The sequence below is a fragment of the Camelina sativa genome, chromosome 19 (assembly GCF_030686135.1).
Source record: "Camelina sativa cultivar CO46 ecotype springtype chromosome 19, ASM3068613v1".
NCBI classification, from domain to species: domain Eukaryota; kingdom Viridiplantae; phylum Streptophyta; class Magnoliopsida; order Brassicales; family Brassicaceae; genus Camelina; species Camelina sativa.
The window spans coordinates 8,819,346-8,836,498 of record NC_141898.1 but is presented as its reverse complement, the minus strand read 5'-3'; the positions used below and the strand labels follow the sequence as shown (position 1 = coordinate 8,836,498).

At 32.3% G+C, this 17,153-nt stretch overlaps 1 protein-coding gene across 2 annotated transcripts; it reads right to left on the bottom strand.

The window, feature by feature from the left end:
* Positions 1-49: 49 nt before the first annotated feature.
* LOC104765698 (uncharacterized) lies at positions 50-4,769 on the bottom strand. Of its 2 annotated transcripts, none has more exons than XM_010489455.3 (13): positions 4,023-4,769; positions 3,494-3,568; positions 3,297-3,404; positions 3,140-3,172; positions 2,966-3,055; positions 2,741-2,866; positions 2,511-2,654; positions 2,002-2,424; positions 1,776-1,910; positions 1,461-1,679; positions 1,109-1,369; positions 900-1,028; positions 50-808 (listed from the first exon to the last, which is right to left on the bottom strand). In XM_010489455.3, exons 1-13 carry the CDS (start codon positions 4,215-4,217, stop codon positions 227-229), a joined length of 2,520 nt encoding a protein of 839 aa, XP_010487757.1. In that variant the 5' UTR covers positions 4,218-4,769; the 3' UTR covers positions 50-226. The 2 variants fall into 2 exon arrangements, with proteins under 2 accessions (XP_010487757.1, XP_087358508.1); XM_087502382.1 differs by having other exon boundaries at positions 1,103-1,369; positions 4,023-4,745.
* Between the last annotated feature and the right edge of the window lie 12,384 nt (positions 4,770-17,153).

Below are 17,153 nucleotides of genomic sequence, written 5' to 3'. Positions count from 1 at the left end.
TCAGTAGTTTTCTGGAAATTATTGACCAGACTAGACACAGGAAAAACAGTTTTACAAACACAACTGTCTTTATTGTTACTGAATAACAATGGGAATAAAAAGAAACTTACAGCTTGATGTTTCTAACTTTGTAACAAGGGATCAACTCTCTCTGAACACTTAATCCAATGCACTAGATATCTATCTATATACATTACAGATGATTGTTTGATCAGAAAACAAGTGACTACATTGGTGCGGGTAATCTCCGAGTATACGATCCTGTCCCCGAACCTGACCCTGATCGAGATGGGGAATGAATCTGTGCTTGAACCGGAGATGAGTTAAGAATCTCCTTGCCAAGGTCTTTGATCTTGTTGATAAGCAGCATTTGCTCTGTCTGAAGCTGAACCAAATACTCTTCTTGTTCGTCTTCCAAACTTTCCAGCTCTCCTAAAGCTTCAGCAAGACCTTCAAGATCTCCATCGTCAATCAAATTCTGAAACTTTATCATCACCTGCTTCATTTGGTTGGACAACAACAGAGCTTTGTTAAACGGGGAGCCAGAATCCGTGCTGGCGCGTCTCTGAACCTCTTTGACTTTCCTCGTGACTCTGACATGGATCTCGCCGTGTGTCACTCCTTGGAGAGGTATCCACTTATCGGCAGTCTCGTTTGGCTTCAACCCTTGGTACTCCACGATGCAGTTACCTATACTTGATGTCGGAAGCAGAGTGTTATGGTCTTTGACATGTAGCTCCAAGGAGCTCCCATCATCTGGAAACTCCATTGTCTGGTTCCATTTCGGTTGCAATGTCTTAAAAATGACCTGGAAACACCCAAGAAAAAAACATCTCTTAAGTTTTGGTTCCGTATCTCTTTAAAATGACTGTTCTGAGTCCAACCAATTGCTCTAGTACCTTTGTTCTCTGTTTCTTCTCTCCATATTGAACTCTAACATAAGGATCACTGGTTCCTCTAAGATCTGCGGCCACAAGATCTCGCGCTTCAACAAGAACCAATTCAATTAAGCCTTTACTAGAATCTGCCTGCGATAAAACCGAGAAAGAGCGTAAACAATCAATGAGGCAAAAAGGAAGAGACAGAGAGATGTTTGTCAAACTTTTACTTCGCTGTACTCAGGAGCCACAGCTTCGATCAAAAGCTCTATTTCTCCAGAATTAACGTCTTCAAGCGGAACCCATATATGCATTTCACTATTATTGATTCCTTGTAGACTCAATGTAGCTGTACCGATGTTGTCCGTGCCAAGCATCTCTTCTCTATAGCATTTCACCTTTAAATATTCTTCACCGGCTAACTCTTCAAACTCAAATTTCTGGTTCCAGCCACACTCTGCTGCGTTAACTATCTTCGTCTTTTGTATAATCTACACAACATTCAAGAACATGCCCGCCTCTTTAAGATTTAATGATCGTGCAGCGGCCATTTAGAGCAAAAACATGAAAAGATTTACTTACTTTTCCGTAGTGTAACTTGACAGAGGCATCACATTTGCCGGACTTATCTTTAGAAACAAGGTTCTTTCCAGACAAAACAGTCACAATAATCTTCCGGCCGGTTTTGGAGAGATGTGTAGAGGAGCTGTCGAGGGAGTGTAAAGAACTCGAATGAACACTATTCAAGCTATGTGAGCCATCAGAGAAATGCCATTCTTTTATAAGTAGCCTGACGGTTAGCTATAGAGCAAAAACACACAAATGAAGTGAATTGGCCAAATTGAGTAAAGAAGTTCATGGAGTAGTAATACATAAAGAAGAAACTGTATCATTTACCTCGCCAGAGCTAACTCCTTCAAACGGAACAACCATCTCGATTTCTTGACCACAGAACTCAGCGTGTTTGGCAATCACACCGTTATCAGATCCAACGGCCCAGAACATTGTTGAATCATCACCTACGTATTTCATCTGTACATTCCAAGAGAGAGAAAGATGAACAAACAAGTAACGGCCAGTAACAACAACTAACTTAAAATGTCCTTATTATTCATTAATTTACCTTAACTTCACAGCTAGCGAGACTATCGTATCTGACACTCCCAGGATTGTTCTCATAGAGATTAAACTTAAGTGTCCCTGTGTTGTCATGTAAAATCATATTAAACGTTGATTGATAAGCTGGATTCGGTCCTGACTTCATCTCGGTTCGTCGAGAAAGCTGTTCGAGTTCAACTTCAACAAATGTCTGAACAGGTTTGCTACTGCTGCTGTTGCTGCTGTTTCCGCTGCTACCCTCTGCAGTATCGGAACTTCTCGAGGGGCTTCCGCGAAGAACACTGCGGTGAAGATTGCTACCAGAGACTACGGTTACATATATTATTCCTCCGACGGCTGTTTTGTGAAGTTCGGTTGCAGGTAACGAGAAACATCCCCGGCGTGGCTCTACCATCTTCTTGTTCAACGTTTCTGTTAGGATTTTGACCTGAAAATGGACTTTTGTAACTGAAACTATTCTTGGCGGTGAGTAAAAAAAACTGTATTGGAGATATGTGAAAGTGGGAAACGAACCAGCCAAGACGAGACGCCGGGAAGCTCTGTTGCGGGAAGAGACTGGCCACCACCACCACCAAAAGCTACTCCAATTCTAACTTCAGGGTTCGATACAAAGGAATAGAGCAATGCTCTTCCTTCAAGAATCGGTCTGATCAGAATCTGCAAGAAGATACTGTAAATAAACCAGGAAGAAGGCTATGTAAAGGAATATTTACTTTCTACGGGTTATGGGAGCTTTCACTTACATCACCCTTGATGCAAAGACTGTTGACAACGATTCGTGCTGTTCGATTAAACGGTTTGGACAGCTTGGCTTGCAACAAGATACTTAGATCTGTTGTGTCCCAAGTGAAATCTAATCGCATAATTTTCTATACCACCAGAGAAGGAAAAAAAAACAAAAGGTAACACATCAAAATCCAACCATTTATTCAAATCTTTGCAGTTTAAAAATATCAAAGTAATCAAACCTGTTCCCCTGATTTGGACCAACAAGTTCCATGGAGTCCCAGCAAAGGAGGGCATGAGCCAAGAGAAAACTCCAACAATTGTATATTTTCCTATCGAAAACCGATACAAATTAGCATCACTGTGTCCAATTTTTATTAGAAGGAGTTGTCATGGAAAAGGGAGAGATTGCTTACTATTAGTCTTGACCTTCGTTGCCTCAGTCGTTTCTGCCATCAAAAGTTCATTTTTTATTGTCTTTAAATTACCCAAGGAATCATGTACAGGTAGAGTATATGGGCAGAAACACATTTTAGATTAGAAAGAGCAGAGTTAAGGATAAAGCTCACTCACCTCTACCATGGAAGCAAATCTGAGAGAAAGTTTCTTGTTCATGAAGTTTAGCCAAATTTCAGAGAGCAACTTGTTAAGCCATTGACAATGTTCCAAAGGAGTTATCGTCTGGAGAAAGCCACCGCTTATAAGGTATAACATCGAGCGATATAATATAACGAGAGGTAATCAAAAACCAGGGTAACAGAAATTCTCACCGACGCATTGAAAACGTTTTGCTTCCACTTCTTTGTAAGATCTTCAGCAAGTATTGCCCTTTGGTAACTTCCATACTGCAGCAAAACATATGATTACATTTAAAAAAAACGCAGCAAGATTTTAGCTTAAACATCCACTCTCTCTAAGTTCAGAGTTGTGCACACGAACACACTTATCAAGTCCACATATCAAAAACCCCCTAACCAGTTTTTAGTACATAGGCTAACACAAACAAACACATGAATGAAACTGTAGCTAATATAAAGATTGTAAACTCATCCATTGAAAAAAGCAATTTACCAGAACTATCTACCTAATGAGTGGGAAAGATCAAACTCTTTTTGTAGATGGCAAGTTGTTAGGTATAAACAAAAAGCATAAAGCTTTCCAACTTTATCATTCTAAAGTATTCAGATTCAACGGATCCAGACAAAATTAACCGGCGGTTTAACAAGAACCGATCAATTATCAAAGGGTCAATGGAATTAAAAAAAAAAAAAAGTGATTCTTTTGACAAACAGAACGAACCTGAAGAGCAGCCCAAACGGCGACAACAAGAGGAACCCAATTGGAGAAAGCAAAGACCCATCTCTCAATCGCCCAGAAAGCTAACACCAAAGGAACAAGCAACAACAAGGAATGTCTCTCAGCAACTAGATGATTAACAAATTCTCTCGCAGCTTCAGTATTTATGAAACCTTTCCTCTTAATTCTCCTACCCATCTCTTCAAATCACCCTTCTTCACAAATCTATTATACCCGGTCAATATAATTTCTCCATCCTTTTTTCTATTATTCCGGGAAAATCTAAAAGCTTTTATAAGTCAAAGCCCTCGGAAACTAAAGTGACGAAAGTAAAGAAACTTTCATTTGGCTGTGTCTTATTCACTTTTTTTTTTTTTTTTTTTTTTTTTTTTTTTTTTTTTTTTATCCCACCATTTTGATATCTTCAACCAAATTTGAGAGATCCACGGACGGACGAAGAAGAACGAAATTTCTGAAAAAAATCTGAAGAAAAAAAAAGGAGAAAAGTATCCGGGGGAAGTTTCGAATAAGAATGGGTATTTTTTTTTTTTTGTGTGTGTGTCAGACAAGAATTTCGATCTCCTAATTATTTGTCGGAAACTCACAGAGTTCTTGCCAGAGAGAGGTAACGGATCTTTAGACAAAATGAACAGTGTGGGCAAAGTAAAAACCTCTGTTATTTATGCAAACATTATTAAAAAAAAAAAAAAGACTTTATTCTACCAAAGATTTGTTATCAAAAATGAATATATATATATATATATTTGTGGAGATATTTATAAAATAAATCCTGAAATTGGTATTTATTTACATGCATGCCATTAACATTAAATAATTAATTTAATAAATAAATTAATTCTATTTATATTCAATTTTTTTTATAGAAATTTAATGTTTAAAAAAGTAACAAAACATAATTGTAAATGTATACAGATTTTATTTTCTTATTTTATAATGAGGTGAGTGAAGAGATACTATTCTTTAAAATTTGAAAAACTGAATTGATAAAAAGTGACTTTTAGCCTCACATACTATATTCTACTTTCACGGGTTTTGTATGATGAGTTTTTGCAGATTAAAAATCTTTGAACATATTGCGTGATCAGCCTAGCACGATGTGATTGGACTATAGAACCAACACTAAAACTATTAGTTTATTTCATATAGTATAGATTTGTAGTCATAGTTTAGAAAATTAACTTATAAATTATTTAGTATATGAACTATAAAATATTACACATATTACAACACATTCTTAATATTCCAAAAAAAAAAAATGTATACACATAACATATCATATAGACATATACCTCTGTTTAATTATAGAAAACAAAACTAAGTTTTTTAAAATTTTATATTCTATCTAATAACAAATTTAATGTAATTAGGTTATAAACTGTATAAAACGTAAGAAGAAAAAAAAATATTCTAAACAAAATAATAAATTAATTAGACAAAAATTAATTAATTAAGAATTTAAAAACTAAATAAATTAAAAATTATTATTTAAAATACAATAATTTATAATTTAGTTTTGTGGTGTACCGCGTATGAAAATCTAATTAAATACAAAGATAAAAGGAATAATATTTCAAAAGAAAATTAGAATATTCTCTATTTTTTATATGGTATATATAAAAATCATATTGGTTGTTTGAAAAAAAAAAATCATATTGGTCAACACTCAACACCTAGAAGAATTGGTGTTTAATAAATAAATTTTAAATATACAAAAAACACTCCACTTGGCACTTGTATTATTAATTGTTAAATGTAATTAATACTATTAACTTACGTCCAGAATAAGTCCCATGTCTATATATTGATCTGAGAGATCGTGACCGTTTGTAACATTACAGTGAAAACTACTGACCGTCCGATGTGCTTGCCGCCTCTTATTGACTTGTAGTACTAGTTCACTGGTCGGTCTCTCGGACGTCTCTTTAGCGTTGACTATTCAGATTGTTAAAAGACGCGTGATGGATAATTAGAGTATTAAGAATCTGAGAGCGGCACATTTTGTTTTAGGAAAAAAGATGTCCAGCTAAATGAGGTATGATGCAATACATAGCCACATATCTCAAGTTTAATAATGTATGCCCAGCTATATTAAGTATATGTTTGGTATAGCCATATGTATCAAGTACGTGACGTCAAGTGTTTTACACCATGGACATAAAATCTTGATTCATCGGGTCATTTCTTCTGCCAACGACCAGTGTTGACTCATCAGAACCATAATCGGGGAAAACTAAAACCTGAACCGAGCACCTGCAACCAAAATAAAATACCCAACCCGGACCCATTTTTAATGGGCTTTTTATCTAAATTAAAAAAAAAAAACACAGATCCCATTTTTCCCAAATCGACAAAAAATTGAATATTAGGGTTCTTCATCGTGTGAGAAACTTCAATTCGGAGTGAAGATAGAATTAACATCGGAATCGTCTAGTAGCATGAGGAGCAGGTCTGGAGTCGGGCAAGTTTGTGATTGTGGATTGCCGGCGAAGATGTTCATCTCGAAAACGGCAAGAAATCCAAATCGAAGGTTCCTCGGGTGTGAGCTGTACAAGGTATGTATCACTTGAATTTCGATATATGTTGAGGTGAGTAGCTTTGTTGATTAAGTAATTGTTTGATGTTTGTGTAGGAAGGTGGTAATGGTCATTGTAAGTACTTTAGTTGGGTTGATGAAGAAGAAGTGAAAGGCTGGCCGAGAAGAGCATTGGTTGAAGCTCAAGCAGAAATTAATGAGAAGAATAAGATAATAAGTCAACTATCAACGACAATCATGGAGCTGAAGGGGGATTTAGAGAGAAATCAGTTGCAGAAGAAGAAGATTGATGATATGGAAGCAATTGTGTCTCGTCAACGCCTCTTTATCACGGGTTTGACAGGCTTGCTTGTTTGTGCAATTGGAGTCATCGTACTTGGTTAAGTTAATTACTATGTAATGTATTTCATCGTACTTGGATTTGTCAAGTAGTTGTTATTGATGTTGATTTGTAGGATTTGGTCCGTTTAACATATTGAACCAAAAGTTGGATGGTTTAAAGAACTTTTTGTTTGGATGGCACAAGGATGAAATACAACAACCAAAGTATGTCAATATCCAAAAAGAACCCAAACACAACATCCAAAAAGAACCTGAACACAACAACAACCAACATCATCTTGACTTCCTTATGGTGCTGTTGATGACACATCTTGCACTTCAGCATCATCTTGATCTTGATGCTCCATGCCAACCAAAGCTCCTCCAATTTCCGGTTGATCTTCATGCTCCATGGCTGCCAATGCTGCTCCCATTTCCTCTTGATCTTGAGCTTCCAATAGAGGAGTCACCATAAGCTTCCTTCTCTTTGCCCTGCTCTCCGGAGACTAAAACAAAATAAAATTATCAAATGAACCATATGTAAGACAAGAAAAATAAATCAAATGTCCGATAACAATACCTCATGAGGACACTTTCTTGAATTATGTCCTTGTTCACCACATAGATCACAATGCACGATTCTTCCTTTTCGATCAACCTTCGTCTGAGACTTTTTTTTGCGTGGTGATTCATTAAGTCCCTTGATCCTAGCTTTTCCCTTAGGTCTCCATGCAGGTCGTTTATAAGGAGGTGCAACAATTCTTGGTTTACCAGAATCTTCCCAAAACTTAACTCCATTAGCAGGCCTCAAACCTCTTCTATATGTTCCCTTCCATTTCTCACTCAAGTAGTAATCTGATATATAGTCTTCCACTTCCAGATTGAGTTCTCTGATTGCACACACAGCATGACGACAAGGTATACCCGTCAAATCCCATTTTCTGCATGCACATTCACGATTGTTCAAGTTGACGGTGTATCCAATCCCGAACTCAACAATCTCATATTCTCCACCGGTGCTAGAAATCAATGCACAATATTGCGCTTCTTCACAAGATTTTTCCAGCTCTTTCCTTGCCTTTTTTGTGAATTTTGCAGCTTCTTTTTCAGCAATAATAGACCTATTGGCAACCTTTTGCATTGCATCCCTTCTTATAAGTTCTAACATTTGGACAAATGGCTTCCTCCTTGCAATCTTTAAGGTTCTATTGTATGACTCAGTGTGATTGCTGTGTGTATCAGCACAACAACAACCAACCCTGAAAAACGCCCTACACCATGAACTTGGATCCTTTCGTAGTAGAGTCTTACAAGCCCTCTCCTCATGCTACTAGACGATTCCGATGTTAATTCCATCTTCACTCCGAATTGAAGTTTCTCACACGATGAAAAACCCTAATATTCAATTTTTTGTCGATTTGGGAAAAATGGGCCTGTGTTTTTTTTTAATTTAGATAAAAAGCCCATTAAAAATGGGTCCGGGTCGGGTATTTTATTTTGGTTGCAGGTGCTCGGGTCGGGTTTTAGTTTTCCCCGATTATGGTTCTGATGAGTCAACGCTGGTCGTTGCCGGAAGAAATGACCCGGTGAATCGAGATTTTATGTCCATGGTGTAAAACACATGACGTCACGTACTTGATGCATGTGGCCATACCAAACATATACTTGATGTAGCTGGACATACATTATTAAACTTGAGATGTGTGGCCATGTATTGCATCATACCTCGTGTAGCTGAACATCTTTTTTCCTTTGTTTTATATCCTTTGTATATTGTACACTTTAAATGGGACATGTCAAAACGGGCACGCACTTTAAAGAAAAAATCACAAAACTTATCCTAAATCACATACTCCTACTACTGTATATATATATTTGTATCTAAATGTCTGAAATTAATTAAAAGTTTAGATCTCCAAAATATTGAATTTAAGTCCTACTAAATCAAATAAAATTATGAAATCTAGATACTTCATATCCAAGCAACGTAAATTTTATCTATTAAAAGCCTTTGTTTAAAGGATATAGTTTTCTTTTATATTTAACAGTAAGTCCGATAATCTATATTCATAATCCTTATATCTAATATATATATTATGTAATACTGAACTAGGTACGAATCTGTACGTATGTGCGTGGTTGATTTCAAAAACTAATGTTTACTATAAACTTTGTAATATATTATGTACACATAAAGTTACATTTATAAATATAATTATTTGTTAAATCATTTACAGTTCAAACTTATATTAGTTTAGCTTCATTCAGTTTGTGATATTTAAAATAATAAAGGTTTCAGCATAAAATTAAGATTCACAAAACAACATACCCGAAAATCTAACGTTTACCGAATTAGTGATTAATCAGAATTGTATAAAACTTGTAAATTATAAAACGGATAAAACCATCAAAAAGATTAAAACTTCCCGAAACGAATGACCTAAATTCTTAAGCGGGTCAAATTCGTCCCGGTAGCCATACTCCATAAGAGGTATAATATTTTTTTTATCTATAAAAATCCGTCCTTCGAAATCTTTAAGAAATAATATTAAAATATATATCAGATTTTATATTTTTTAATATGTTAATTTTGAAATTAAGGAATCTTTAATATACATTAGTATTATATATCAGAAATTTTCTATATGAAAAACTGAAAAATTAGGATTTACATGAGTTTAAATATTTTATAGTTTAAAATAAATTTAAGATGCCGTTAAATTGTTTTTTAAAGATTTTCCAATATCTATTATTCAAAATTAATTTCAAAACTTAAATAAATATGCTAAATCGATTTTGCAGAAGACATTCCTTTTCAAAATAATTTCAAAATCAATATATGCAAAATTAATTTCAAAAATTTGTCCATTCTATTTTTTAAGAGTTTTACAATATCTTAAAAAAGTTTTGAAAAAAACAATTCCCTCTAATTAAGTTTTTTGTGGATCACAAAATCTTGGTTTAAGTAAATTAATTCGGATTTTTAGGTCCAATTAGTTTGTTCGAAATGAGGCTGTTAATTAGTAATTCCTTAATTATAGGGAAATGATTGCTGGATTTTCGTATGACAGATATTATATCGGTTTTGTGTGTATTTGATTTTACTATGTGCTGTTTTTTTTTGGAAAAACTATGAATTCATTTAGGAGAATATCCCAAGGAATACATTATTGAAATCTTGATTGATAGAATGTTTAGAAATGAATATTCGCTTTTTGTTTTTTGGAAAGACTGTGAATTCAGTTATGAGAATATTATCATATCTGCTTATTCGTTATTTACAGCTAACACTTTGAGGAATACATAATTAAAATCTTAATTGATAGAATGTTATGAAATGAATATTCGTTTTCTGTTTGACTGATTATTCGAGGATATCGTCTATGGTAAATTATCCTTAAATATTTAATTGCTAATTTACAGGAAATCATCTGTGCATATCTAGTTGTTAATTAGGTAAGGAATATTGGGTTTTTGTTTTGTCAATTATTCAATGTTTTCTGACCTATCATGTCAATCTTAATTTACAGGAAATCATCTATGCATATTTAATTGTTAATTAGGAAAGGAATTCTGTGTTTTTAGTTATGTGATTATTATTTTAAATTTACAAAATTAATATATTTTTTTCTCACAAAATCAATATAATTATTGGTATTTTTATAATTAATGTTTGTTTAGTAACAATATTTTAAATTTTAAAATTTTTATATTATTCCAATGAAATTTATAATGGTTGCAATGAAAAATCTTTATTATTCCAAAAAAAAATTATAATTATTCCAATGAAATAAAAAATGTATAATTATTAAATCGTTACATATGAAATAATCTATTTCTTCGAAGAAATAGTTATGAAGTCTTCATGGGTTATTTTGATTCTCTTTCTAGGATTTGGTAAATTGTTTCCTTTGCTTAAATACTGAAACAAAATCTTGATCTTATGTGTCTGGTCATTTGGTTCTTGACGTACCGCTTTTGAGACATGTTGAAATATAAATTTGATCTTGTTAGTTAGGAGTTGGACTTCTCACTAAAAGAATTAAACTGTGGAATTGATCATAGGTAAAACTTAGAATACTTACCGAGTGAAGATTCGTAATTGGTAAAGAATCCTGTTTTTCTTTTTTCTGCCACTGTTTTGCCTCCATATTATAAACGAACTTATGAGGATGTTCATTATAAATTATATTTGTAGATGATTGGTATTGGCTATTACGGTTGACCCATGATGAAAAAGGACTCATGTAAAGCTCGGTAAAAAGAGACATGTGAAAAATGAAGGAGTTTTTTTTTACAATCTTCTGGTGAGTTTTAGGAAAAATGTATTTAAAAATAAGGATAGGCGTGTAGGGTTTTCGTTTATGCTTTTTTTGTTTTTTTTTTTCCTTTTTGCAAATAAATTCAGTGGTACAAAGATGTAATTAATTAGAAAAATTAAGGAGATTTTTATAAATGATCTTGGAGCTCTATAATACTGACAACTCAGCTTTTTGGAGAGAATGCTTTTATTTTAATATATAAGGGATAATATTCGTTATCAGAATAACAAAATCCATAAATACGAATAGGATAACAGATTTAAGTCTTCATCAAGATAAGAGTAAAGCGACTCAATTTCCCACCGGCCTTTAAATTTATTGACTTGTTGTTTGTTTTATTTAATTTAATGTGGAAGTCTTTCCGTCGTAACCAAGTGAGCTTCACATAAGATCTTTTTTTCTTTGTTTCTTATTCATGGAGCCATCACGTTGTATGCATTTACTAGATGTCGATTATATATTTTTTAAAAATTACAAAAAAAAATAATAACAATTCCTATAGCAAACACCAGTAGCTAGTACGAATCATAATTCATGGTCTTGTTTTAAAAAGACCCTAAGAAGAAAGAAAAAATGCGGATTTGGAGTTATTGAGGTTAGTAAGCTGGACCGCATTGATCGGGGGACATGCATAATACAACTTGTGACTTTAAAAATTTAATGCAAGTGGTACAAACAATTACTTGTGAGTTGTGACCACACAAAATGTAAGTATCAAATTAAGTGTTTTATCTGCTAGAAAAAACAATAATGTTTACATTTTACAAAACTACACGTAAAATATCTTTAAATTAGGTTTTCACCCGCGGTACACCGCGGGACTAAATTATAAATTATTTTATTTTAAATAATAATTTTTAATTTATTTAATTTTCAAATTCCCAATTAATTAACTTTTATCTAATTAATTTATAATTTTGTTTAGAATATTTTTTTTTTCTTCTTACGTTTTATACAGTTTAGAGCCTAATTACATCAAATTTGTTATTAGATAGAACTAGGAAAGCGACCCGTGCGTTGCCGCACGGGGAGATGAAATCCTAAATTGAAATTTAACATTTGTAATTCATCCTAAATTCTTTCTTTTCTCAATCAATTTGATCATTTTCACTTCTTGCTATTGCTTTCTGCTGATTAAAAAGCCAAAAATTCATTTCAATGTTATTATATTTTATGTTGTCACACACAAAAGTGAGCCTTTTTTAGAGCTTGATTTACTATGAACATTACTTTTAACGATATATAAAATTTCATTTATGTTTGTCTCCGACCATATGGTGCTATATATTGATATCCTTTCTTAATTCGCTATTAGAAATTGTCTTTGTTGTTGATCATTATCAATCGAAATACATACGAGGCTGCTTATCTCTTGGTTTATTTACTGTATCGAGAAAATACTAAATGCCACTTGTCGAAGGAAGGTCGAAGATTGGGATCGGAGTAGATGGCTGGATTGAGTTTCGTTTCCCCTTCACTTTGATACGCGATTTCTCTTTCCATAGATTATTGATTCACAAATCACAATCAATATTCCGATGCTGTAAACAAGTGGAGTTTGTATACAAATGATTTACTATGAACATTACTTTTAACCATATATAAAATTTCACTTATGCTTGTGGATGTTTTTTTCTCTCACTTTTAGATATGTACAAAACCAAGTTTTATATGACCGACCAATCAAACCTAATTGGTTAGTATAGAGTAACTCACATTCTTCAGCTACAACTTTTAGAGATATATATCTGGCTATAATGCTTTCCACAGTTACATGCATGTTGGTCTCACGTTTTCCGTCAAAAGACCCCCTTCTTTCCTCCCTTTTAATGGGTTAATCTTGATTGCCTTATTTCCTACTGACACATTTGATACATGGATTTGTAATATTTGCTTCAAATCACATATTCCTCTTTGGAAAAGAAAAAAATCAAGACGTAACAGACTAAGAATGCATATAGACAAAACTTATACACTCATCAGCTATTCAATCAAAGCAATTCAATTAAACTACAAAAGTTCAGAAAATTAATAAAATATAGAACAGAGGATTTTATGTTGGTCTCTCCCAATCCATCCCATTCCACCGTGTCGGCTGCTCTCCTTCCAGGCTGCATCTCCCTCTATTTGATTTCCCACTTATGTCTATGAATCGGTACCATCATGTTTTTCAATAAACACAGCGAAAACGAAGTCGATGTGGTGAAACAGGTGATAATAATATCTCACCTTTTAATGTTCTCTTCTTTAGGTTAAACACTAATTTTATAAATTTCTTGCATTTTCTTTTTTTTGGCAGATTCCAGATCACTCTAAAAGTGACTGTTATACATTATGTTTTTAAAAAGTTGTATATACAGATTAGAAAGTCATCAAAGACTAAATAAGTTACCTTTAGTAGATCTTTTCTTTCTAACTTGACTTGTCATTTGGTCGTGCTTACGCTTTCTAGAATTTAATTTTGTGTTGTCACAAGTATGTCTGGCTTTTTCTTCGGCACTCTATTTCCATGCTCATTTGTAATATTTCTATATATTATCAAAATGTTTGATACCCAGAAAGTATAAAAAATTATAATTCAACTAAAAATTTTAAAAACTTTATTTACAAAAAATGTAAACTAACCTGGATCATGAAAATCTAATGGACATCCTACAAACAAAAAATTTTTTTTAACATTTATACCATGTTTGTTAGAAAAAATAAATAGGTTAAAATAAGAATATATATAAACTTATAATTATACCATGTTTGTTAAAAAAAATTTGGCTTATCTGTAGCTCTAGCATCACTGCATATCATCATGCCTCTCGTATCTTGGTTTTGGTTTTTCCAGAAAGTCAAAAAAAGAAAATCTGCACATTGAGAATCAAAAACATTAGCCATGCAAAAAATATGGCACACGTACTTAATAACATTAGCCATGCAAAAACATGAAAACCGGAAAGGCTAAAATTTTTGAAGAGACTAAAAGTTAACAAAACTAAGATTAATGTATGAACTTAATAGTGTCGACTAACAATAATAATAATCTAACCGAGAAACACTACAGTTCATTCGCAGCAAAAATATTAAATTACCTTGAATTAGAGATTGATGCTTGAAAGTTAAAATACACTTCAATAATACAATTCTTTAGTACTCAGAAAACAATTGTTTGAAACTTGTTTATGTAGTCAAGAAAAGTTTATATATTTTAAACAAAGAGGTGTAAGACATAGAGGTGTGAAATGTAAATGTGTAAAAATTAATAGATGTGAAACATGGAGGTACAACAAAGAGGTGTAACACATAAATGTGTGAAATTAAAAGGTGTAAAAATTAATGAATGTGATTTTTGAAACCAAGAGGTACAACAAAGAGATGCAAAGACTAAGGAGGTGTGATTTAAAAGGTGTAAAAATTAATGGATGTGATTTTTGAAACCAGGAGGTACAACAAAGAGATGCAAAGACTAAGAAGTGTGATTTAAAAGGTGTAAAAATTAATGGATGTGATTTTTGAAACCAGGAGGTACAACAAAGAGATGCAAAGACTAAGAGGTGTGATTTTTGAAAGATGGGAGTGCGACGAAAAGACACGATTAATAATTTTAAACCGTTGGATTAAAACTGGAACTAATCTCATCCGTTGGAGTAAAAGTTGACACAAAAAAGTGGGTTTGCTATTATCTATAGGTTAAAATAAGAACATATATAAAATTATAACTATACCATGTTTGTTAAAAAAATTTGGTTTATCTGTAGCTCTAGCATCACTGCATATCATCATGCCTCTCGTATCTTGGTTTTGGTTTTTCCAGAAAGTCAAAAAATAAAATCTGCACATTGAGAATCAAAAACATTAGCCATGCAAAAAATATGGCACACGTACTTAATAACATTAGCCATGCAAAAACATGAAAACCGGAAAGGCTAAAAATTTTGAAGAGACTAAAAGTTAACAAAACTAAGATTAATGTATGAACTTAATAGTGTCGACTAACAGTAATAATAATCTAACCGAGAAACACTACAGGTCATTCGCAACAAAAATATTAAATTACCTTGAATTAGAGATTGATGCTTGAAAGTTAAAAAACACTTCAATAATACAATTCTTTAGTACTCAGAAAACAATTGTTCGAAACTTGTTTATGTAGTCAAGAAAAGTTTATATATAATAAACAAAGAGGTGTAAGACATAGAGGTGAAAAATGTAAATGTGTAAAAATTAATAGATGTGAAACATGGAGGTACAACAAAGAGGTGTAACACATAGATGTGTGAAATTAAAAGGTGTAAAAATTAATGGATGTATTTTTGAAACCATGAGGTACAACAAAGAGATGCAAAGACTAAGGAGGTGTGATTTAAAAGGTGTAAAAATTAATAGATGTGATTTTTGAAACCAGGAGGTACAACAAAGAGATGCAAAGACTAAAAGGTGTAAAAATTAATGGATGTGATTTTTGAAACCAGGAGATACAACAAAGAGATGCAAAGACTTAGAGGTGTGATTTAAAAGGTGTAAAAATTAATGGATGTGATTTTTGAAACCAGGAGGTACAACAAAGAGATGCAAAGACTAAGAGGTGTGATTTTTGAAAGATGGGGGTGCGACGAAAAAACACGATTAATAATTTTAAACCGTTGGATTAAAACTGTAACTAATCTCATCCGTTGGATTAAAAGTTGACACAAAAAAGTGGGTTTGCTATTATATATAGATATAAAATTTTAAAACACTTAGTTTTGTTTTCTATAATTAAACAGAGGTATATGCCTATATGGTATGTTAGTGTATATTTTATGTGTATACAATTTTTTTTTTGGAATATTAAGAATGTGTTGTAGTATGTGTAATATTTTGTAGTTCATATACTAAATGATTTATAAGTTAATTTTCCAAACAATGACTACAAATCTATAATATATGAAATAAACTAATAGCTTTAGTGTTGGTTCTATAGTCCAAACCCGCCATGCTAGGCGGATCACACAACATGTTCAAAAACTCATTATACGAAACCCGTGAAAGTAAAATATAATATGTGAGGCCTGAGGCTAAAAGTCACTTTTTATCAAATCAATTTTTCAAATTTTTATCAAGTAAAGACAAATATTTGGGTTCACCTTTAGGAGTGATACTCTTCTTTCACATCTTTATAAAATAAGGAAATAAAATATGTATACATTTGTAATTATGTTTTTTACATTTTAAAATACTTAATTTCTATAAAAAAAATTGAATATAAGTAGAGTTAATCTGTTTATTAAATTAATTATTTAATGTCAATGGCATGTAAATAAGTTACAACTTCAGGATTTATTTGCTAAATGTCTCCAAAAATGTATATATAGATTAAGTAGAAGATAGCAGAACAGCTCATTCAAGATTTGGCAAAACAATATTTTTAAATAATATTTTATTTCCTTATACAGATTTGTAAAATAAATTAAAACGTCCCCTACTAATTTGATTAGCAATATTAATTGGTTTGGTTTCCTTAATATTGTAAAGGCATATTCTTTTCATTATGCCTTTATAATAATATTTAATTTTTGTAATATGCCTTCTTAGCCAATCAAATTAAATCAAAAAATTTCCCCATAGATCTAATATGTCTTTTATAGTTCGAATCCTGTTAACTTGCTAATCACTTATAAAAAAAATCAAAATAAAAACTTAATTACTTTGATTTCCCGAAAGAAACTACTCCTATCATTTTCCCTAAAATATATTATTATATCACATTCATTTTAAATATTGTTAATATAACAATCATGAATTTCGGATTTGGTAGTTTCCAAAAGATAAATGAACTAGAATATTCAAACAATAATATGCTAACTATAATATTTAATTTATAGTATTCGATATATTTGGAAAATTCTAAAGATTGTGGAAGAAGACACTTTACTTTTCTATAAATTCATTTTTATGTGCTTATTTTTC

Coding starts and splice junctions, on each gene's coding strand:
- LOC104765698 (XM_087502382.1), bottom strand. CDS start 4,217: ATGGGTAGGAGAATTAAGAGGAAAGGTTTCATAAATACTGAAGCTGCG. Junction 2,425..2,510: donor CCGGCGTCTCGTCTTGGCTG/GTTCGTTTCCCA, acceptor GTCCATTTTCAG/GTCAAAATCCTAACAGAAAC. Junction 1,370..1,460: donor TCAAGTTACACTACGGAAAA/GTAAGTAAATCT, acceptor AATGTTGTGTAG/ATTATACAAAAGACGAAGAT.